The sequence below is a fragment of the Eimeria tenella genome, genomic scaffold (genome assembly GCF_000499545.2).
Source record: "Eimeria tenella Houghton genomic scaffold, Eth_scaff33, whole genome shotgun sequence".
In the NCBI taxonomy this organism is placed as follows: Eukaryota; Apicomplexa; class Conoidasida; order Eucoccidiorida; family Eimeriidae; genus Eimeria; species Eimeria tenella.
Genome location: NW_013543122.1, coordinates 100985 through 123611, shown reverse-complemented (window position 1 = coordinate 123611; position 22627 = coordinate 100985). Strand labels below are relative to the sequence as shown.

The following is a 22627-nucleotide window of genomic DNA, read 5'->3' as shown; positions in this document are numbered from 1 at the left end:
AAAGGCGTACAGGATAATCAAAGCTGCATTTCGTTAGCCTACAGCCAGAAGTTCAAATGTAATGTGTGGCAAAAGGCCTGTAAACGCCTCCGTCTTCCTAAAAAGTCATTTCACACTAGACTTGAGAGCTTAAAAGCGTTTTGGATTCTCTCAGTACTGGTATATGGTATTTCTCCTGCTCGTGGCATTGCTTTCACCCGAGGCTCACCTAATTTACTTTTCCCCAGTCAAAACTCTAGCTGCGGCATCTAAAAAAGGAGCAATGACTCTCACTTTTGTCAATTCAAAAAAACAATTGTGTCATCGCACTGCGCATTGCAGCGCTTGCCGTATTTTGTACTAATTGCGCTGGAAGGGGCTTCAAAGACGCTAAAGTAGTAGTGAATTGCTGGGCGTCTGTTTCTGGCGAAGTCCCAGTGTCAAACTAGCAGCCACAAATGCCTCAGCAAAAAGGCTCTAAAACAAATAAGATGACCTGTGCATCGATGCAGTGATGGAGCACAACAAGGGTAGCAACGTTTTCCAGATCCCTCATTTAGCTGCAGTAACGCACGCGTTGCCTTTCACGGCCTTGACATTGCAGTGGGCTGGCATAAGCAGAGCCAAAGGCCAGGGTAACCTTGTGTAGTAACTGCCTCTCAGTGTTGTTTGGCCGGAATATCTTCGCTGCTACTAATCAGTGAGCAAATTGATAAGCCGATCATGAGGAAGTGAGAGCCGGCGCATTCTGGTGGAAAAGAGTGTAGGAGCTCAGGCAGCGGTACTCAATATGAGGCAGACGATTCAGAATGTCTTCTTGTGCCAGCGTCTGATTCAGATCCGACGAAAAATAGTAAAGAATGAGGGACACCAAGGGAATTTCAGTCATCTGCACCATTAGAGTCAGTTCATCAGCCTCCGTAACGTCATCTGAAAGACAACCACCGCAGGACAGGAAAATGAATGTTCAGTCCGTGATATGCAAAAACTGCGCATTGATTACAGGATTTGGCACATTGCGGAGATATCGACTGGCATGAGTAGGATCCGCAGTTTTAGTTGCGTGCCTCCTAAGCTTCGGAGCAGACTCTGCAGAGGAGCTGAAGGAAACCAGAAATTTTAAAAAGTTGAAGCAAAGTAGAATCACGACTCAGCAAGCTGAAAACAAACGTTCAAGTTAATCTTTAGAGAATTTCAGGTTCCACGAAGCTCACTCGTCGATATGTTCAATGTCGTAGACCAGTGCAAGCCAATGTGTTCAGGGAAACATATAAACACTGGGCGATCGCGGAAAACGTCTTGCCCCCGAAATATGGCCTGAACAAAGAAGAAGTGGTAGCTACTGCTTCGTGAGTCAGCAGTCTAACTGTGAGTTGACAAGAACAAACAAAAACAGCCAAGGCTTCATGCATAAAATAGAAGAAGATGCCAACGTTTGTATCGGCACAGAAGAAACAAAACTATTCCGAAAAAAATTGCGATATTGCAAGACCGAGTGCATTAAGAAATCCACTGGGCCTACCTGCCAGGCGAATAGAGCAGCAGGGAACCTCTTGATGCATGCTGGCTGCCCCGGCGTTCTGTCAACGGCGGACTCGTAAACGATTCTCAACTTATTTTCAGCCCCTGCACACGACTCAAGCCGTACTCCAGCATAGTGCAACGGAGGACAACTGTCAAAATCTTTCACGAGGATCATTTTCGGCAAATGTGCTATCAGAATCAAACGTTACCTATATCAAGTCGAACACTCCAGTCAAAATAGGTACCGCAGACGAATTTCGCAGGAAGCGACTCTCTCAAGGCGATCTTCAAGTTGCTAATGCGCCACTGAGCTGCGCTTAACAAGTCTGAAGGCAATGCAATGGAAGACAAGCCTACTTCTGTATCACGTGGTGGCCGTAATGTTGGCCCACTTCCACTGGTGGCCAGTACGAACTATGCCGATGTGTGAACTGCCTGGCACTTGTTCCAGGAAATTCTTTGTGACACATGCACTTCATCAAACGGTCAAAAATGCGCTGACAGTACACTTCACGCGTTTAAGGCAACAATCCATGACGCAGTCTACACATTGAACTTCCAGAGTAGGATTTCTGTGCTGCTACCAGCTGATTGTAAACAGATGAATCGAAACGTTGAAAATTCTCTTACTCGACGGGACAGCTCCCAAGGGTGTATCTTCGTCTCGGAAGATAGAGAGAGCCCCAGGCTCTACAGCCCAATCCCACAATTTGCAGTCTCTCAGAAGCTCACACACTGTGTCAAATGAGCTCCAGTCAACGACGAATCGAACAATCAGATCGGCATCTGTGTTATTGTCGCAGCGGCGGCATAGCTCCCGGACCATGTACACGATTTGGTTCCGGGGCATCTGCAGCAGTTGCTGCCTTGACGTCGGCGCTCGCACGACATCAGCAAAGCGCTTAACGATATATCCGCAGACTTGGCGAGACAGCTCCTTGTGATGAGCCACTTCATCATGGGTCAGAATACGAGCGCAATTTTGAACTGAAAGCTGATCTACGATGAGCGAGAGACAATCATCAATGCTCAGGCAGTTCACTTCTAAATTGCGGGCCTCGGCCAAGACCTGTGCAGACAATGCCAACTGAAGATACAATGATGTAAAATGCTGAGTTTTATTTTGCAGTAGGCACAGAAAATTCTTCCGGCCAGTCTAAATGCAATTAATTCATCGAACGTGTCACGAAAAGCATGCTTTTGCATAATTTGAGCTACACACAATATTCTTGTAATGCTTTAACTGTCTAGTTTTCTTAGTGCCCGTCGAAATCGTATTTTTCAGTACCTCTAACACAATTTCGGGGTCTGTTCCCGCTTCTATATCTGCGCCGTACATGCAGCGTACAAGCTGGTGCACCACAGGCCAGCGCTGCTGAAACTCAATGCGCTTTGCAGTCTCCGGTCCGCAGAACAGCCTCTTAAAGTATTCGCTACATGCAGCAAGGACACACTGGTGGGCGCGCAGCTCCTGCATGTAGCCGAAATGTAAACACATTGCCAGATAGATTGGTCAAGTTTTCGACGAGTTTAAACGGCTGACGCGGCTTTGCTCTGAACGTGAGTTACTCTTTAAAAGATCTGTGTCTTCTAATCCGAACGATACGTGCACTGGTGAATCAAACACTATCTAGTTTCTCCCTATGACTGTACAGACCTAAACCTCGATAGTGGCGCCATTTGATGGTCTTCTTAGCCAAATAAGTGGCAATGTGCAAAAGGCTCGAGGGTAAGTGCAAGAGCTGAAGCACTGTTAAGTTCTGCAAAAGCATTCTTTAACAACTCCAATTTTTATTGTTGTGGCTCATTTAGTGAGCTAGGAACAAAGGACTCACTCTGTTCTCTGCAACAATGACAACATCAAATAGAGGCTCAAACGAAGGCTCGGCAAGCAGCGCAAAAATATTTTGCTGAAAAGTTCGAAGCCTGCCGTATTGGTTGGTTTGTTTGCGCTGCCGTTCTGCAGAGCCGGCGACCTCTGGTCCACAAGGGATTCCCTGACCACAAACTTTTGCTGCGTGAGCCATTTTACGCTCTGCCTCTCTGAGCTTTCAGTTCTTTCCAGTTTCGCGTCTTCTTGTAGTCTTGCTGTTTGCGCAGAAATGGATTCCCACACGTACTATGAACGTTACTGCGCCGGCCAATGCAGTCTCTCTTTTCCCACTAGACTGTTCTTTGTGCAGCACGGGACTGAAGGCAACTTTCTATGCATCTCAGGGCTCACACAATAATAGCTCACAACAAAAGGCTGTAAGGTGGCGAGGGATCGGCACTTTGTTGCTTCATAAGCTTCTCTGAAGCAGATGTCTCTAAGTCGATACTTTTGGGATAGGTGTGTGAACGTCAGGAAGGCAATAGCCTGTGTACGTTATGGAGTTTTCTGAGGACCGCCGCTGGTTTGATGTAACAAGTGTGGGATGCTAAAGTGAGTTTCGAATAGCTTTGAAAATTTAAGCTTCGACAAATGGCAGATTAAGTTGAGTAAAGCATCATGCAGACACGCCGTTTCCTACAATAGGTGAGCTGGAGAATTCTTCAGATGCAAAAAATTCAAAGTTGAGTGAAACCTTTGAATCTTCTTATGAACAAGCTTCAAAGCTTACATGATGAACAGCAGCCTGAACGAATGCCCTCTACATGCACTCGAAACTTTGGCGGGGCTTGATTCTGACCAAGGGGTGCCAGGTGTGTACAACTTGAAATGTAGATCATCCAAGCCAAAAAGGATAGATAACACCCAAACAATTTTAAAGCTATTTGTTTACCTCTACACAAATGCTCCATTGTGTAAATGTTGCCGGAGAATAACTGTGGTGTCAGGAAACGTTCCAGAATTGGCTTTGGCTTAATGCTGTAGAATCCTCATTGGATAATCAGAACGTTGCTCTCCGTCAGAAAGAAAAATAAAGGCATTCCGTGGATGAAATCATTGCGGCAGAGGCTAGTGTACCCATTCGCCAATTCGGATCAGTGTGCGACTGTTCCGCCTGATTGAGTGATTCTTGCATTGTTGAGCTGACGACAACTCTTCTCTGTGGCAGAATGCAGAAGAAAGAATTAATTATAGAAACACATTTCACAAACAGTTTTTAATGTGATTGTGTCGGAATTCTTTTCGTGTTTTTCTGTGATCCTTGCAGGAACGAGTACGACATGCATGCAGTGGCTGTAAGGATAATCTAACTTCACGGAAGAATATTCTTGAGGCGTTTTTTTCTCGAAGGTGCCTGAATGCATATATTCCCTAGAGCCTTGAATTGCTGTGAAATTTCGCTCTGAGGTAAATGTTTATCTGTGATGGCTGTTATGCTCAGGGACGGCCTTGTCGAACTGTCTATACGTATTTATTAGAGCACATGCGCACAGACAATTCGACAAGGCCGTCCCCCAACAAAACAGCCACCACAGAGAAGCATTTACCTATGATTTTGCATTTGAAACTTATTTTTTAATTTCAAAGAGATAGCATAGGCTGCACAGCTTAATTTCTATATTTGCTGGCAACTCCTTCAACCATTACGGCACAGGTGGTTGCAGTTGATCGGTATAGTTAGCTGGACACTGCCGCGCTTTCTACACAGCTAAATTGTGCGATTCCGAAACATTACTTTGCATGTGGATCTGAGTTATGCCATGTTTTTCCTAATTTGAAGGTGCAGCGTTGAAATGAATTTCTACTGAACAGTTGGAATTTGGTCGCTCCAGAAGATGTGTCTATGTTTGCGTGGCGTAAAATGTGATCTCACCACAGTTGTTACTGTCTTCAGCTTCTAATTACCACCTGACTAGTGGCCCAGCGGTGTTCAATTTTTTGTTGTGAGTGATTAGTACGAAAAACGGTAAACATCAGCATGTACGAGTACTGAGCTTATCGATAATTGTAACTACAGTTTTACCTATGTGTAGCTGTACTGACCCTTCGCAGCCAGCGAATCGCTGTAGTGATCCTTTACAAGGTGCTATTCAGACCTGAGACACAGCTCATGACCCTTAATTCGCGCAAAATTTGCCTTTGCCTGTAGCATCAAGGTGCTGAGAAGTCTCTCAACGCAGCGAAATACGCATATTTTGCCGGGTCAATTCTGAGATTTAAACTCGTAGTTCACTTTGAAAAAGGTGCCGTCGTCCCCTTCAGCTCCAACTTTGTCCCATACACAGGAAGGCCACACATTTTTCCAAACATCCTAATCTAGATACCTCGGCAGATCTGGTTTATCTACTTCGGATACTTTTCTCACTCTTTAAAATCCCATGCTTCATTCATCCCCAATGTCAAGTAGACTGAGCGAGTACATCATATTTCATTACAAACCTGTTAGAATCTAGGCTTGTGGCTACTGCATTTGCCCGTATACAGACTCAATTTTGCAGAGTTCTTCAATGAGAGGTGATGGAAATACAACCAGGTGGAATTTCACGCTCAGCGTCCTCGTCCACGATGCCAGAGTGCACGCGAGGTATTGAAGGAGTCTCCGCCAAAATCACTATGCATCTCACAAGAACGGAACGTGGCAGGGAAAAACTGTTGCAGGCTCGAACGTTGTTGGTGGCAAAACACACCAATGCCATGACTGTGACTAAAATGTGGCTGAGGAGGAAAAGTGTGGGGCAGTACCAGCTTTGGTGAAACGAGTGCATAGCTCAGTTGCAGCAAAGAAGACAACGCCACCAAGCCTTATGAGAAGAGCGGTATCTAATAGTTGCCTTGACGAAACTAGGGTTGCTGCTTGATTCGCGTCCACATTGTGTTTTTTATTACCTGCAGGCAACATTGTCGAATCAATTCGCTTTGGCCTTCGTAACATCATTCTATGCTTTGCTTGAGGCACACCCTTGGCATCAAATTTTCATAATGTGTGCAACAGTTTCATTACTGACATTCTAGTGCTGCACTGATCAGTGGCAACAATGAAAAGAAGCTTTCAGGTCAGATCGATATCTTCTTGCAGCATTTCATATATAGCCGATGTAGGAAAACCATCCTCTGATGTTGCAGTCTTAGTGATTCTCCTTCACTACCGATTACTCTTCAAACGAGATATATCGGCGATCGTCGTTGTCAAAAGTCCCCGCATGCTAGGAAAAATCCTTGTGCATGAGCGTGGGACATACTTGGCCTAGACGGCGCACATACTTGTTGTGCTGCCCCATTTAAGCGTGGTGCTCTGACAAGAAAAACGAGTAGAACAAAATGACGCTAAAAATAAGGGCGGTTTATTGTGGAACAGTATTGGGTTCGAAGGAGTTCGATCAATCGCTGGCTCAGTAGGAATGTGTTTTTCAACATGTGAACTCGATGTGCCATGAACAGGCGCATTCTAATTTAACGACAAGATCAACTGCCCAGGCAGCAAACACGGAATTGGATAGGCTACGCTAGCGTCTACAACTCTACAACAAGTGAAATAAGCAAATATATGCGTTTGCACGGAATGGAAGGCTGCTGGCTTGAATTTTTTCCTTATTGTACAAAATCATTCTTCCAGTTAGAGGCAGTCAATGAAAAGCGAGGCATTTAAAGGATAGACATTTCATACAAAGAAATAGATGAAATAGAAAAAGCACCGTTTAATGACAAGACTTGTTTTGGACTATGTCAAGCTTCCATTTGTTTCTATGAATGAGCTTGTGGCAACTTTGCCCCGCCATGAAAATACCATCCACGGACTGCTCAACTTTCCTAGTAGGCATGAAATCGGGCCATAACTTTTCAGAAAAATGATTTTACATACTGAAAAACTTCCAGAATGTGAGAGATATATATATTTTTCTCTCCATGAAGAAAAGAGAGCTACTGGAGAGGAGTGTGCAGTACCGTGTAGCGTGGTTCCTACCGCCTTGCTATTTCACGCCAACTGTGGATGAGATACGCATGTTTACAGGCATTTAAGGTCAGAGCACCTAGGCTTTGCCCCGCTATGCTGTGAACTTAGTGGGGAATTAATAGGCAACGAGGCTGTGCATCTACACTATTGAAAATTTTAATGGCTGCGGACTCCCTAGGAAGTTTTCACAAACACTTGAAGTCGAGTGTTTTCACAAACACTCGACTTCAAAGTACCCGAATATACCGAGTACGTCATCGAGTTTACATAGTATGCCGGGAATTGACAGATGCACCAGCTCACTTCAACAAAGGACAAGCCGTACCAGCATCTTCCGAGAGCGTAGGACTCGGCCCGGCCAACGTCCAATGATAACAAATAAAATCAGTACGGAAAATAATTTCGTATAGAATAAATCAGATGGTCTACTACTGAAAGACTTAGGCTGGTGCAATGCAGGGAAATGATATCAAGTGCATGCCAAAAGAAATCAAAGAGGTGCTGGCGAATTTGGGAAAGAACTACGTCAGGAAGAAGTTATCTGTATAGACAGGTCAAGAATAGAGGCAAAGAAACCGATACTGCAAGATAAAATCATGGAACAAACAAGAAAACATATTTATGATCCGAAGGGCCAAATCCTAAAGGCAGATATCTCTTGGGGAAAGCAGGTGATGGTGGATCATGAATATAACCCGCCTTGGATGCACCAGAAAACGCTCCTTTTGACGAATCTTAATAGATTGCCCACTAATTTCGTTCAATCTTCACTGATATCCTGGAGCTGACCTATGCCGTGACATATGGCAGTTGTCTTGCATGTGCTAATGCCGTCGGTTTGCGACAGGAAAATACTAAACTAGGGCTTGGCAGTAGTGCTTCAGAAAATTCCGCCATCTTCAAAGCCACAGCCGCAATTTAAATATATGTTGCTACGGTACATCACACCATTACAATGAGAGGTACAAGATGCTAGACTGCAAGGCACAGTGTCTCACAGAGCGCACAAACTTAAATTACTCCCACCAAAGCGAGAAGTTAACAGAGAAAAAAATCAGCATTGGAGTAGCCCTATCCCACAAATTGCGCCCGATGCAGTTTTACTCATCTTTAGGGACTGTAGCTGCATGCAGCTCCAATATACCAAAACAAAGAGAACGAATGAGCGTACTTCTTAATGCAGAAATGCTTGCCATTATTATTAATGTTACGAAGTTAAATTGCGCATTTGTATTTTGAGTCATCCTGCTTTTACTCACGAAACCGGAGATACCGGGAAAGAGCTTGGAATAATCATTTCAGGTGGAAATTGACTGCTGGACTAGGCATCTTTGTAGCTGCGCGCAATGCATGCAGTAAGTCCTTTCTGCATCATCTTCGCCATGGGAGAAGAACAGTGTTTTTTGCCTGAAGATCCTGCTGCCAGATTTGGTCCTGGAGGGATATGCCACTTTACTTGCTTTTCCCGCCAAAACATTCAGCAAGTCTCTGCGTCTCTGCGCAACAGAACTTGACAGGCCTCTTACGTGATAAAAGGTCTGGTTTGTGCTTGTAGTCAATGCGCAATTGGCATCCGCTGGCCTCCATCAACTGTGAAGAAGACGTACTGCAGTCCCACAACGGCACGCGATGTAGCCCACATAACACAGCAACCAAGCTTTCTAGATGCATTTTTAGTGGCTGAAATGCCGAATGCGCTGTATTTAAAGTGCTGATGCACTGAAAATCTACGAAGCAGAGCAATAGAAAGGAAGACCCACACCAAAGCTCCGCCCAATCCCTGTCGTTTTGGATTGTGGTGAGACAGCATCTGCTAGACCAAGAATTGGCTAGATTCTCTACGACTTGGAAGAGTTTAAGCGCAAAAGCAAAGCAACGGTAACGCAAAAATCGGATTGATTCAATACTTTCTGGGAGACAGGCTACTAGAATATCCCGCAGGTTCAGGTGTTTTCCTGCAATGAAGCGGTTACAAAGGCAGCAAGCAAGTAACTGTGTAGAGGAGCAGTCTCTTGAGCGTCTATGTGCTGAGAGTTGCCGCACCAGAGATGCTCTACAGAGGCGCGTCCCATACACTACTGCCACGAAGAGTGTCTCTTTTGTCGCTATAACCCCATCTCCAGCTCCAGCAGCACAACACGTCTCGCCAGCTCATACAATGAGCAAACTCTTCACAAAGGACGACGAAGAGCTTTTGACTGAACCGCGTTGGGCAAAGGGCGTAGGATGGGTGGGAATGTACACGTTTCTTGTGCTTTGCATATATCCAGCAAAGGCCTTCCTTAAGCCTAAGAGCCACCAGTAAAAACAAGCCTAGCATTCGCTCACTTTTCGGGCAAGTATCCGAATGTGCATTTGTAAGGGAAACTGCGTTTTGAAGAAGCAGCATTTCAGCAGCTGCGAAATGAGTTGTAATGGTCCTAATTGCTTTTCTCTACTACTACTACAGGGACCCCTAGAGAGTGTCAGGATAGTGCAGTTGATGTTTTCAGAGAAAGCTAACAGAACGCGGGACATTGAAAGTGAGTTCAAACAACGGTGGCTACCTAGCTATTGACGGCTGCACCGCAGGCTTTTGCGTGGCCTGTTACGAAGGCACTAAAGAAGAACGCAAACGTCTACAGCAGGGGAAGTATGCCTTGCAGGCGGCCTTTAAAGTAAGACCTGGTGAAAGTCAGTGAATGGCAACTCTATCAAGCCATCTACGTTGGTCCGCGATTTCACACTCCCACCAGTTCCCGTTTACGTACTTACCGAACGGAATGATACGTAGCTCATGTGGGAGCGAGGACGCTCACTCGCAAGAAATTCTGCACAGCGAACACTATGCCAAGTGCCAAAGCACTGACTGCAAACTACGGATTATGCCACGAGCGCTGCTCCGTGTTCATTTAGGTTTCTCCAGGTGGTGCTTTCGACGGCCAGGCCGTCTGTATACTCTTCGATATGATGAAGGTGATGAAAACTACCTAGAGAGCTAAACGCAATACAGAGCCGGTATATTGCTGAAAGAGAGACTAATGTTAACTTTATTCCGTAAAATTCATTCGCCCGCTTTGTTAAAGTCCACTAACGCTTTCTGTAACTCGTCATTCAGGCTGGAGACCTTAGCGGCGTTTGTGACTTTTGCTCGCTTCAAATCAACACGTCGTCCAGGTATGGATGGTACATTGAATTACTGTCGTGCCTTTTGCAGCACCTGTGATCGCAACACCTTCGCCCTGCATGCTGAAGAGACGTGAAGAGTATTGAATCCGTTCTTCCGCGAAGCAATTTGCAAAATGGGGTTTGATAATAAAATAATAGTGGACTCTTCTGCCAGTAATTAAATGGCTAGAGTGGAGCTGCAGGCATAACGTAACGTCGCTGAAACAGAAGCGGCTGGCAACGCAGTTCAGCGTGCATGCTTTGGTAAAAATCGTCCTGTATGGCATTATTTGGTAATGTCATGTAGGACCATTCGGCTTGAGAGTCTTGTTCCCGGAATGGCGCCTCGAGTTTTGATGGTAGGACAATGATGAGCTAAGTTCTAGAGAGCAAAGCGCTGGCTGTTTCAGGGGGGTCTCTTTTTTCACTTTGCCTTCCACCGCTGTCTTCGATTCGTTGTGACGGGTTGGCCGAGTTCTGGGTCGCAGGCGGCCGAGAATGCTGAGCTTCTACTACCCCATACATGGATAACTGTTGCAATACACTACGACTCTGACTCCATAAGGTATTTCACTGCTATAAAAGTGCCGAGTATATGATGTTCTTGCCCTCTTGTGAATGCTTGATAATCTTCTATGAAGACACATCTCGATATATATAGCAAGCTGCTAGCATCAGGAGCAAGTGGTCATTGAAGCAAAGCAACAAACTTCCGCTTTACTGATGTCTGACAGTTTGTGGATTCAAGACTGCTGTTTCGGCCAAGATATAAAGCTTCGTCGAAACCCAGCATATATTTCGCCAAGTATGAGCATCTATAACGGGCAAGTGGGGGTTGGCGTGTACGGAATGACGCGCATTATAGTGAAATGCTTCAGGATTTTTTCCATTGAGAACCCCCAGGAAAAAGGCAAGACTTGTTCAATGCATCATGCAGGCCTTTGCAGAATCCTCGAGCATTCAATCTGAGCTAAAACTGTATAATACGCTTGCATCCTTTTTGCACTGCCTGACTTTTACAGGGACTGGCACTCAAAGGTCGCTGTCATATTTCGATAAGATAAATTCTTCCGTACTGCAGTACGATGAGCTGAAAGCAAGGCAATGCGCTGAGGACTTAACAAGCCACGCTCATGTATTTTGCACCAATTGGCTCTAAAGCATCACCTAGGATTCAGTAGGCTGAGAAGCTAAATAAGGTGCATTTGTGCTTTGTAGGGAAGATGCACCTGATGAGTACGAAAAATACGATAGTGATCTCATGCACTTGGTAGAGCGGGAGCTCTTTTGGCGAAGTCCAGGTCTGACAGTACTCCCCATTCTGCGAGTACCTGAAAAACAAATCAGCAGCCATGCGTCCAGAGGAGTGCTGAGCTTAAAAATCAATGCATGGATGCCAGTTGTTCGTCGCACACAAGCGAGCGGCGCATAAGTTTTGCCATTATGTGACGCTCAAAGGTATTTAACCACTGCAGGGACAAGTTTTAAAGACATTGTGGGTCTATCATCTGCAAAGTCTGTGCTGAGGGAAGCTGTGCTCTTGCCCATACACATGCCGGATATCCTTACCGGCCTTCTGGAGCCGTCGAAAGGAGTACTTCTTTTTGGCCCGCCTGGCACAGGTAGGCACCGGTGCCCGTAGCCAAAAGCTATTCCACTGTAGTCCGAACGATATCTCAGTCATCCGTAAAGGGCAGTCGTCAAGTAAGAAGCTTTTTATTCGAGGTTACGTGCGTTCCACTAAGGAGCAAGCGCCTATCACGTATGATTCTGCTTGCTGCTTAAACAGGAAAAACTATGCTGGCTAGCGCTGCCGCATCCGTACCAGGAGTTTCACTGTTTCGCTGCTCACCCGCCACATTGGTATCCAAGTGGCGAGGGGAATCAGAGAAGATGGTTCGAGCCCTATTCAACGTGAGAGGCATTGTTGATGCATGCGCCACAGAGCATTTTTCTTAAGACCAAAATCCTTGAAGCTCAAGTCAAAAAGCTACTTGGCACTTTTAATGCCTTCTCAGGTGGCACGTGCACGAGCCCCAAGCGTTTTATTTTTTGATGAAGCTGACGCGCTATGCAGTCATCGAGGAAACTCTGAAGAACATGAAGCATCGAAAAGGTTCAAGGCCGAGCTCCTGCAACAGATGGACGGCCTGTACCAGCAGGGAAGGGCGTCGCCTAGAGTACATGAATTTGAAGCACAGCCCTCACAAGGAAGCAATGACCGGTGGAAGTCGCCTCATGTTGTTATCATAGCTGCAACGAATTCTCCATGGTACAGAGAACGAAAACATTTTGTCATGGCATCTTTTCGTGATCTGGAACGTCGTGGCACTGATATTGGAGCCCACCATTGTGATTCAAGATTTTTCAGTGATACAATCCGTATCTGCCGCGATGCTCGGCTCAAAAACCACACTAGCTGGTGCAAAAGTGTGTGACTCAGGGACTTGGATGAGGCTTTGCGACGGCGTCTTGAGAAACGCGTGCTCATACCCTTGCCAGATCACTTTACGAGAAAAGCCCTACTCGACCATTTGCTCAGCCAGCAACAGGCAAGTTACAAAGAAAAATTCCTTCTCTTTCTGGCATGCGAGGCACTCGCAGTGGCGTAGAAATTTGTTGGTTAATAACAGATGCGCAGTGGAGTTACAATGCCACTATATATCTCCACACGTTTTTTACACATGCGCTTCTAGAACCTTCCAATCTTGCATGCTTGCAGTTGGACAGCACTGCTGATTTAGAAGAAGTGGCCCGGCGCACTGAAGGATTTTCCTGCGCTGACCTTCGCAGCCTTTGTAGAGAGGCTGCAATGCAGCCAGTTCGTCGCCTCTTGAAGGAAATTCCTGAAGACTCTATTGAACAAGCCATAAATAGAAGTACTGTAAGTCTCCCGAGAATCCGTACTCATACACTTGGAAAATACGCCGCTAAAAAATATTTGATAGACGATAAGTGTATACAGGTACAATGAAAATGTTATAGATGCCACTGAACATTGTACTAGCATCAGAAGCAGGAAAATATGCACACTTCCGATACAATTGAACTTTACATGCAAATGAACATGACGAGACTGAAATCTAGAAGCAACAGATGATGCGCATTGTCGGTGCAACTGGCCTTTACCTTGTGCCGACTTTTGTCCTATTGTTCAGTTTAAGCCGGTACTTGGAGCTGCGGACTTTGAGTCGGCCCTTCAGGCTACGCGGCCGTCTGTCAGCGCAGATGCTGTCCTGCGATACGCTGAGTGGCATGCAACCTTTGGATCAGGCTAAAGCCTCTGTGGCGCAGGGGAACACTGGCTGTTCGTTTCTCTCCGTTCGAACAAAAAGCGCTGTTAGAGTTTCGTACACTCAAGCTCCCTGGACGAAGCTTGAAGTGATATCCACTATCTTTGATTATCCTCTGCATAGCTGTGTGACAACGTATTTTTACATTTGCAGTGCGCGTTCAACGGCTGTTCTACTGCAAAAAATATTGCTGGAGACAATAAATGCAGTTAGCGGCGTTCCAGGAAATGTTTTCAGCTCCATCAAGCCCAGCTGACCCTTGAAAGGGCTACCAAAAAAAATTGCGTTTCCCATCAGTGCCGCAGTATGCAAAGACAAATCCATGTGTTTTCTATTTACCTTTGATTTTGGATGGACCCGTACACCAAGTATGCAATTACTTTCTGAATATCTTATCAAAAGACGGAGCTCCACCAATAAAGCAGGAAGGATCGTCAGTTTAAAGTGCGCGCTTCAGTTACTCGATGCACCAGAGGCGTGCTTTAAGGGACTTCAGCGTCGAGTACAAATGATTTAGAGAGAGAGTTTTCTAGGTATGCAGTAAAAGTCACATAAAGAAAGACGCTGCCACTGCCACTCCGCCGCAGTCAAGAGAATCTCCTAGACGGAATTTCCCGGTGATTCCACCCATTCGGCGCCTCTCTGCCATCCGTGGAATAGTTCGGACCCGTAAAATCACAAATTATTTTCCTCATTTATCTTTAAGAGTTGCATATTTCTTTCGCACTGGACAACTGTGTGTATATGAGAGCAGAACCTCGGTAAGCTCTTCCTGCTCCCTCGGGCGGAGGTGACCGCCACTCAGCAACGTCCATTTCAGTTTATCTTGCTCTATTTAGGAGCTTCGTCCAGAATTTAAAAGGCCCCTGCGAACCGAAAACACGCCATTGCACAATTGATACATGGAAAAAAAATCACAACGCACTTTCAGCCCTAATCAGGTCAGCCGCCTTTCAGACAAACACACCAACGTGAATGTCAGGCAGGACCGGGTCAGAATAGTACGCGATCCACGACTGGGGCATCCATATGGTCTGCTAAGATTGCAAGAAAATCAATCTGGAACTAAAAGGCTTCCCAGCATCGCATGTAGAAGATAGACTCGGATAGCTGCGCACAGTAATGTTTCACCGCCCGCATCCAGAGCGTGCTCCAAGTTTGGCCCTTCTTCATCTACTCATTCAGGAACTATGTACAGCTCTTTCTAACAAAAGTAAGAAATATATGTACTCCAAATTGAGGGTTCATTGGATGCTGCGCAAAAACCAACAGTTAGTTTTCCATCGCCACCGCCCTCCTGGCTTCGTTCTCCAAAAAGCTGACGCCGCTTGAGCCCCCATCCGCAGTGTGACAGGCACTCCAACCGAGGATCATGACGTGGATTATATCATGGACCAGTACGGCTCGGGAGCCGGCGCCCGAGTACGTCGTCAAGTGCCGCGGAACCCTTGAAGTTCAAGCCACCTGTGAGCTCGCTAACCACCTTACAGGATGCCCGGCTTTCCTTCGTGCTTGGCATCGCCGCCAGCGAAGACGTCTTCAGGCTCGAAACATCTTGTTCCTTCCAAGGCGTGGCAATTTGGGATCATCAGTTTCCGCCGCCCCTAGGGCTAGCAGCTTTCCATGACGAGGGGAGAGGGAGCGCTGCATACCGCATGGGCTCATGGCATTGGCATTAGAAGAGAATAGAGGCTCAAGCAACAGAATTGATGTGTTCTGGGTAGCCCAGTTCAGTCCGGCGAGGGAGGAAGTTGGAAAAGTTGTAGTGCGCAGGCACTATAATAGGGACTGCTGGTGCCCTTAAGAGGGTAGCTAGCGGGTGACATGTAAGAGGTTAGGACGCTGAAAGAGCGCGGAAACTTTTTAAGGCAATTAATCGGCAAATTAGCATGTGTAAACAAGAATAGTCTGTGAGTACCCAAAGATTGGGGTTGGCAATAGCGCCGATACCAGAGTGGGCCACCGCCCCACCGGGCCAAGAATGCAAGGACCCTGAGTGGAGGGACATTTTAGGAAAATCGGGTAGGGAACTCGAACGATGACTGCTTTTATTGATAATTTGGTATTTGCCTCATGAGATACGCGTCGAATGTAGAGGGTTTGTCAAAGGGCGCCCTATTTGTGCGCCAGGTTGTAACGTAGTAGCAGCGGAGAACGCTGTGCACTCCATATGGGGGCTTCTCCGGGATTTAGCTTTTTTCTTTTCTGGACCTAGGAGTAGCAATACCTGCAATATTTGCACTACTGATTCACATCCAGGCAGCTTTTCTCGGTAAGGGATGCACCTGCGCAAAGGACGCGTTATCGGGCCAATTCAGGAGACGTCTGCTATTTTCTTCAAAAAAATATGCCCAGCGGGACACCCACCCAGCATCGTCATGCTACCCCGAAGCTCACCGTAGCAGAACGGCCGCATCTGCATAAGGAGGCAACCCAGCAGGTGGCACTTATACCCAGTGTTGCCGGTCTGCCAGCGGACAGTCCGTACGTTACATGAGACCAACACAACTCCGCAACGGCAGTGATAAAGAATGCCATGGGGTAGCCCTGGGAATCGCACGCAACGTTTGCCATCCTTCCTGAAGAAGGCGGGACTATGCAGGCCTTTTTGCTGCGTATCAAACGACGGTACACACGACTGGGATTAGAGCCCCATAACTGGGGGAGCGAGCTTATTGACCACCTTGTGGGCCCGTCCTTGACTTATTGGATGTATTTATGGCGAACTATCGATTTAATTGACTGGGAGGCGGTACAGCATAGACTTTTGGAAAGGTTTGACAAAACAAGGGCAAGAACAGTGGACAGCCCACTAGTCCCAGCGCTGAGAGGGCTGAACGTTTAAATGACATGGCCTAGGAGCGGTTGGAAACTTTTAGGTCACCAAGTCATGGCAAAGGGGTGATGTGTGCAGTGGCGACTGCACCTAATGCCATTCCAGTCTCCCTCGGATGGGAAAACAAACTACTCAACACGGAGGATAGAGCTAATACAAGAGATCAGCATGTGAAAAGGGCTAAGCCGCCGTGGAAAACGCGGTGGGAGTCACGACCTGCACTGACCCGGAGAGGAGAGGCTCCTTGCGAGAAGAAGGACAGCAGCGTAAAGCCTACGGAGGTAACTGGAGAAGGCTACAGGCCAGAAGAAGCAGAGATTGAGCCGCAGTGGTGGCGGAAGACTTCTGCGAAGGAGGCTTACAACAAAAAGAGAGCACTGTTTTATGTGTGTGCGACAGCGGTACTCCGAGTTGAGGTGGCAGGGAGTCCATGTGGAGGAGCTCTGGAGACAGGGACCTCGAGAAGTTTCATTAGTTCTAAAACAGTCGAATGGCTCTAGGTCAAGGTGCGGAGACTCAAAGTAAAGCATAGGTTTACAGTAGCTACCGGTGAACAGCTTTTCATTGATCATGTCTTGATGGGGTTGACGGTGTGGTGCGGACATGCAAACTGCACAGGAGACTGGAGCCCGTTCCTTATGGCTTAGTACTGGAGTTGGATTTACTGAACGAACATAAGGTTGCCTGGTACTTCCAGTCAGACAAGCTGAGAACCTGTGTGAACGGCAAGTGCTGCGAGCTACCGCTCGGTCAGCACTGGTGAAGAAAACCTGCAGAGAGATAGCCCTACCGTAGTACACCCAAGGAACCCTCCCAAGCAAGCACATGAGACTGGCGAACACGACAGTGGAGGAGGCCCCAATATGCTTAAGCCTACCACCCAAAAGATATAAATACCATGCGAAGACGAAAGCGAATGTGCGGATTTTGTCGCTCATTTGTCAGGCGAATGCTGGCACGAAGAGTCTCAGGGCACCATTGCACGGTTTGCATCTCATACTGGCTTGAAAACTTACATATTTTGCTCGCCTCTCTTGAAGTTTTGTCTGGGGCCTTTCGTACATTCTTACTCTGTTCTCTGGGCCAAGTTGTCTATGAGGCGTACAGTTACCCCAAAAGCTGCCTGCCTCCCAATATCGGGTCACCCGCTTAAGCAAAGGTCGTCGTACTTCTGGTTGCACATTAAGGAATAAACGGAGGATCAAATTCCAAGGGAGCCAGCAAGATAATGAGATAAAAACCGAATCTCTGTCACTAAAGCGCATCTTTTAAATTGATATCGCTTTTATTTAGAAGTAAAGACGTGACTTGTCTTTCGTCCGCCTGAGGGCAAGTTTCTCTAAACTTCCAGGCGGGCGGTACGGTGAACACGTGCTTCCTCGGCACCCGCTTCTACATTGTTTGCGAGCAACCGGTGTCTAGATTATTCAGATTCAGATCACACTAGCTGCCAATGTCTGAATGCATAATAAGGCCGACGGACTTACTTTAGCTTGGGTTTTGATCAACTATTCTGCTCTGCCTAACGAGTTAATGAACGGTTCGTGCTGTATTGCACGGGATAGGTGACAAAGGGGCAAAGCAACTCTACGATACTGAATAACTCGGTTAGAAGGGAATTTTACTACGAGAACTTTTACCGCATCATTGGTGAACCTCCGAGCAGAGCAAGCGGCTCGAAGGCGACCTACAGCGGTGCAGACGGATCTCTCACACTCGGAACTAGCGGCACATTTCTCGCGATTGCCACTACCCCACGAGCTGTTCTGCATGCACCATAAAGGTTTCATTTTACACTGCCTTTATGCTGCACATGGCTGGAGTGGCCCACAGCGGAGCAGCGCCATAACCGCGGGATAGGGACCTTTCTGCGGATGCCTATGCGCCTCGGAGTGGCTGAAAAGCAAAGTACACAGCAATGAAAGCCTCATATCACTTCTCTTGGAGAGTTCCCTGAGCGTAGGGACTATCACATACACTATTCTCACTGTAATTCCAGTTTAATGCAGTGCCGTGTTGAGAAAGCAATAGCAGGAAGATGCGAAGTGGCAGTGTTTCGATATGGGGCTATGCCACTCTCCCCAACTTGAGTCACAATCTTGCCCGCTAGTTAACGGAGTGCGTTTTACGTTAAAGAACGCGTATCGGACATATATACTCAAAACTAACGACCGCAGACGATGGATTCTCAATGGCCTCCAGGAATCACGCTTACGCAAAGCGTGTCTAGCAACTTGGATCTCTGACCGCAGTCCTGCGCAAGCTGAGCTGCCTTGTGGTTGCTTTCTTCGTCGGCGTCACGCTATCTTACCTAGCACATTACTGAGGCTTATTGTCGTTGCATTTCCTGTACAATGCAAGAGCAGTCAGCACAGACTCACACCGTCCCTGCGGGGCTTCGTCTCGGCACAAAAAAGTGGACAAAAAAGACATTTAAGCTGTACTAGTTTTTGGGTTTTGCACAGATTGTCAACAGGAATGTGTCAACCTTTTGAGCTGAAACCCTAAAGAGGCAATGTAACCGCAGTGGAACAAATCTATCGAAATTTGCTTGAAAGTGAGCCAGAATAAGCGACACTGCGCTTTTCCCATTTATGTTGCACACTGTATGTGTAGTTAATTGCTTGCTGAAACTGAACCGGAGCTACGTTTCAATTTGGAACGTAGAACAGGGAGTGGCGATTGACGTAGGTGGTAACACAGTCTAGCGAGCATCCCGCATACTCTCATTAGCTTCTCCGCTAGCCATCACTGCTCATTTCGAATGAAGATCGCAAAATGCATGCTGAAATTGCCAGAACAACCGCAGTTGCACGATTTTTAAACCTGTCGAACGGCCTCTAAGATGCTCAGCAAGTAACTGCATTATTCTCAGGCATTTCTTGGAAAGGATATTCCTTTTCCTATCGGATACGAGCCTTATAATATGGCTACGAGAGCACATTCATGATTTTTTCTTATTCACATTGCACGTCGGATACGAACAACGTCCGTGTCAACGACCCGGCAGATGATAAAGGTGCTACAAGTTTGAAGAAAAAGTTTAGCCCACCGTCAGGGGCTGCCTGACCTGAAGCCTCGTGCAGAGGAGCATTGGTCACCCATTGATGTCATCTTATCGTGCTCGGAAGCTGAACAAAGTCTGGAGGGCTGCCTTCAATTTCTTTTCACATACATCGTGTACTGTTCACATCACTATCAGCCGTGTGGCGCAGCTCCGTCTGTCAACTGCTATCGTCAACAGTGCAAAGGCCAAGAGGTGTTCTCACAAAATAGCCTCACAGAAAATGCAAAAGGCTCTGACAATGGTTCGTTTCGAGGATGGTTCATTTCGAGGATGGTTTCGTTTCGAGGCATCTCCTTCTCGTCAGCCATGCTAACATCTTGGCTACAGAAGTGCTGATGGACAAAGAACATCTTTAGAACAACCGTTTTTCACGTACCGCTAATGAGTTGCTTCTTAGGGGAAAAATACGCTTTTCGAGATGCGGACGGGTCACGCTACCTGCGGCGTGGGCTGTTCGTAACACTTCGTAACCTGGCAGGCCTCCTCCTCAGCGTAACGACAGTGCCGTTACTTGGCCTCAAAAAGTCAAGCAGCGTTTATTTATCCATTGGACCGCTAAACCGTCTCCACCTTGCTTCTCCCTATCTTTCTTCACGCGCCGCTGATGGAAGTACTATTCTCCATGGGATTTTCGCTACAGTGGATCCATCCAGAGCCTCGTGAGCAACGCGGTCTGCGTCGAACGCATAAGCGACGCTCCATGCAGCTGGCACTTGAGTGCATATCTCCTCACTAAAATCCCACTATCGCCTCAATCGTCTGCTGTATACTCACGTTGAAGTCGTGCCTCCTCGACGCGAGGCAGCGCCCCAATGACGCAAGCATGCACGCTGACACAAAGAAGGTTAGACTGCGGCATTTTTCATTGCTGGGGACTGTCGAAGCTTTCCTTTGTACCTCAAACCAGTGATACCTGAAGCAGGCACGGAGCTACTCGTACCTTCATCATTGGTGTGGTGCCTAGCCCAGGAATTAGGCGCGGCAGTGCAGGCGACGCCTTAACACTCTGCTGGCCCAGGCACAGATAGCTGCATATACGGCCCTGTCCTCGAACGGAGAAGGAACGCCTCCTTAAGAGGGGAAGCGTTCCGAATATACTATGTTAGAGAGGAAAAAGTGAGTAGTAAAGAAACCGAGAAAGCAGCGTGTCTGTAAAAGGCCAAACAGCCCTGTTGAGGCTTAATCGAGGGGAAGGGTGCTTCTCCACGTCACCTCCTCACCTGTTGCTGGCTTTTGCCAAGACGATGCCTCAGCATTAGCATCACCACTGTTTCGCCTATCAACAGACTCATGTAGCCCCGCACGCATGTGCCAGCAAGCGTTGTGCTATCATTTTTATTTTACCCAGGGGCGGCAACTTGCACCAAAGTTTAACCCTATCTTGGGCATGAGTAAAGCTCCACCACATTGGTCGCCCTTTCTCACAGTTGCATAGCCCTAGGGCTCCTCAGTGCCTGGTTCTGTGTTTCGCTCAGATGCCTTACCCTAGTTGTGCTGATGGTCCAGCGATGGTGAGCGCACTCATCCTTGACTAGAATTGTAGAATTGTGACCACTACAGTCTCCTTTAGTAGATATAAAGGCCAGGGTTCGGGGCATTTTTGCATAGGCTGAAGTGTTATCACCATGACGTAACGAATCATGGTCTATATTGTCGCGAATTCCACTATAGCCAGAGCTAATCTGATCGTGCAGCTTTCAAGCGGTACGCATTTTCGTACTTAATTATTGTCAAAGCAAGCGGCATCGTTGCAACAGAGGACTGGTTTTCTCAAGACATTGGTATTATTTACAAAAAGCACCCAAAACTTGCATTCACCCAGAGTGACTAGACACGGTCAATAATTCAATTTGTGGTTATCAATAGCAGTAAAACATTCAGTAGGGATGTTATGTTATTAATGAATTTGTGCGCACTTTAAAATTTTGAACAACTGAATGTATGAAATGCCAAATCTATTCAAGGAGCTCTATGGAGCTTTGGGGAGAGGAGTTATGTTGCGGCTGCCAATGAGCTGGGCTATATCGACTGCCAGCCAATCTTCTTCATATAAAAAGGGCTAAACCGTCTAATGACCAACAGAAGCCAAGGACAAAGGCTAGCTGGCGTACCGCCTACCCACAAAGGACGGTGGGATTTGGTTACACTGTTGCTTATTTCATCGATTCCGTAGACGCCGACAGAAGGCATCATCGCAGGAGAAGCGAATCCTCCAAGTGGTTCGGACTTTATGATCTCGATTGTAATTCTAGGATATCTAAAAGCATCCCAAATCGAGGTAAAAATGGGATCAGGGATCACCGCAAGAGCATTCTGCCATCGAACAAGATTCGCACAACGGCCAAACTACATGCCATCCTCATTCCTACAAAAGCCACAGAACAGCGATTCAAAGCCTATCAACAGGGCCACATTTAGCATGATCTGGGAAGTGTGCTTGCCAGACGCTTGAATGTCGCCAGCCTTAATGTGCGTTAATCTCTGAATAGGACGAAACAGTTGCACAACCATTCGCAAGCTGGTGCCATGTCACACTAGCTTGTCTCTCAGTACATTAGCTCTCAAAATGTTGGTTTTGTTTTCTTTCTCACACAGAGTCACCGTTTGATCATCCACAGAGCATCTTAGAGTGTAGAACCAACGGCAATTATAGAATTTCCCCAGTTATTTTACTCCTTCTACGCAGCCATATTCAAGGTGAAACCCTTCCAAAGGTGAAAAAGCTCAGTATCAATGTCTTTGAAGTTCTGTCTTTGTCCCAAAATGAGCCATACTTTTGTATTATTGTACACAGAGACCATCTCTAACTCAGTGCCAAGCCCCGAACACGTTTTCAGTGCATGCAGAGGGCATTCGTTCAGGCTGCTGTACATCATGTCAATTGCGGGACGAATTTATAATAAAATTCAAAATTTTCACTCAACTTTGAATTTTCTTCATCTGAAGAATTCTTCAG

At 46.7% G+C, this 22627-nt stretch overlaps 3 protein-coding genes across 3 annotated transcripts; 2 read left to right on the top strand and 1 right to left on the bottom strand.

Annotated features, from left to right (window-relative positions):
• Window positions 1-700: 700 nt before the first annotated feature.
• Window positions 701-3001, bottom strand: ETH_00005690 (uncharacterized protein; the record flags this gene model as incomplete). Its single annotated transcript, XM_013376274.1, has 4 exons — window positions 701-909; window positions 1713-1829; window positions 2134-2590; window positions 2792-3001. The coding sequence occupies 4 exons, from the start codon at window positions 2999-3001 to the stop codon at window positions 701-703; spliced, it is 993 nt and encodes a 330-aa protein (XP_013231728.1).
• Window positions 3002-9288: 6287 nt separating this feature from the next.
• ETH_00005685 (uncharacterized protein) lies at window positions 9289-9633 on the top strand (the record flags this gene model as incomplete). The annotated part of the gene is made up of 1 exon (XM_013376273.1): window positions 9289-9633. The coding sequence occupies one exon, from the start codon at window positions 9289-9291 to the stop codon at window positions 9631-9633; it is 345 nt and encodes a 114-aa protein (XP_013231727.1).
• Window positions 9634-16672: 7039 nt separating this feature from the next.
• ETH_00005680 (uncharacterized protein) lies at window positions 16673-17104 on the top strand (the record flags this gene model as incomplete). Its single annotated transcript, XM_013376272.1, has 1 exon — window positions 16673-17104. The coding sequence occupies one exon, from the start codon at window positions 16673-16675 to the stop codon at window positions 17102-17104; it is 432 nt and encodes a 143-aa protein (XP_013231726.1).
• Window positions 17105-22627: the final 5523 nt, after the last annotated feature.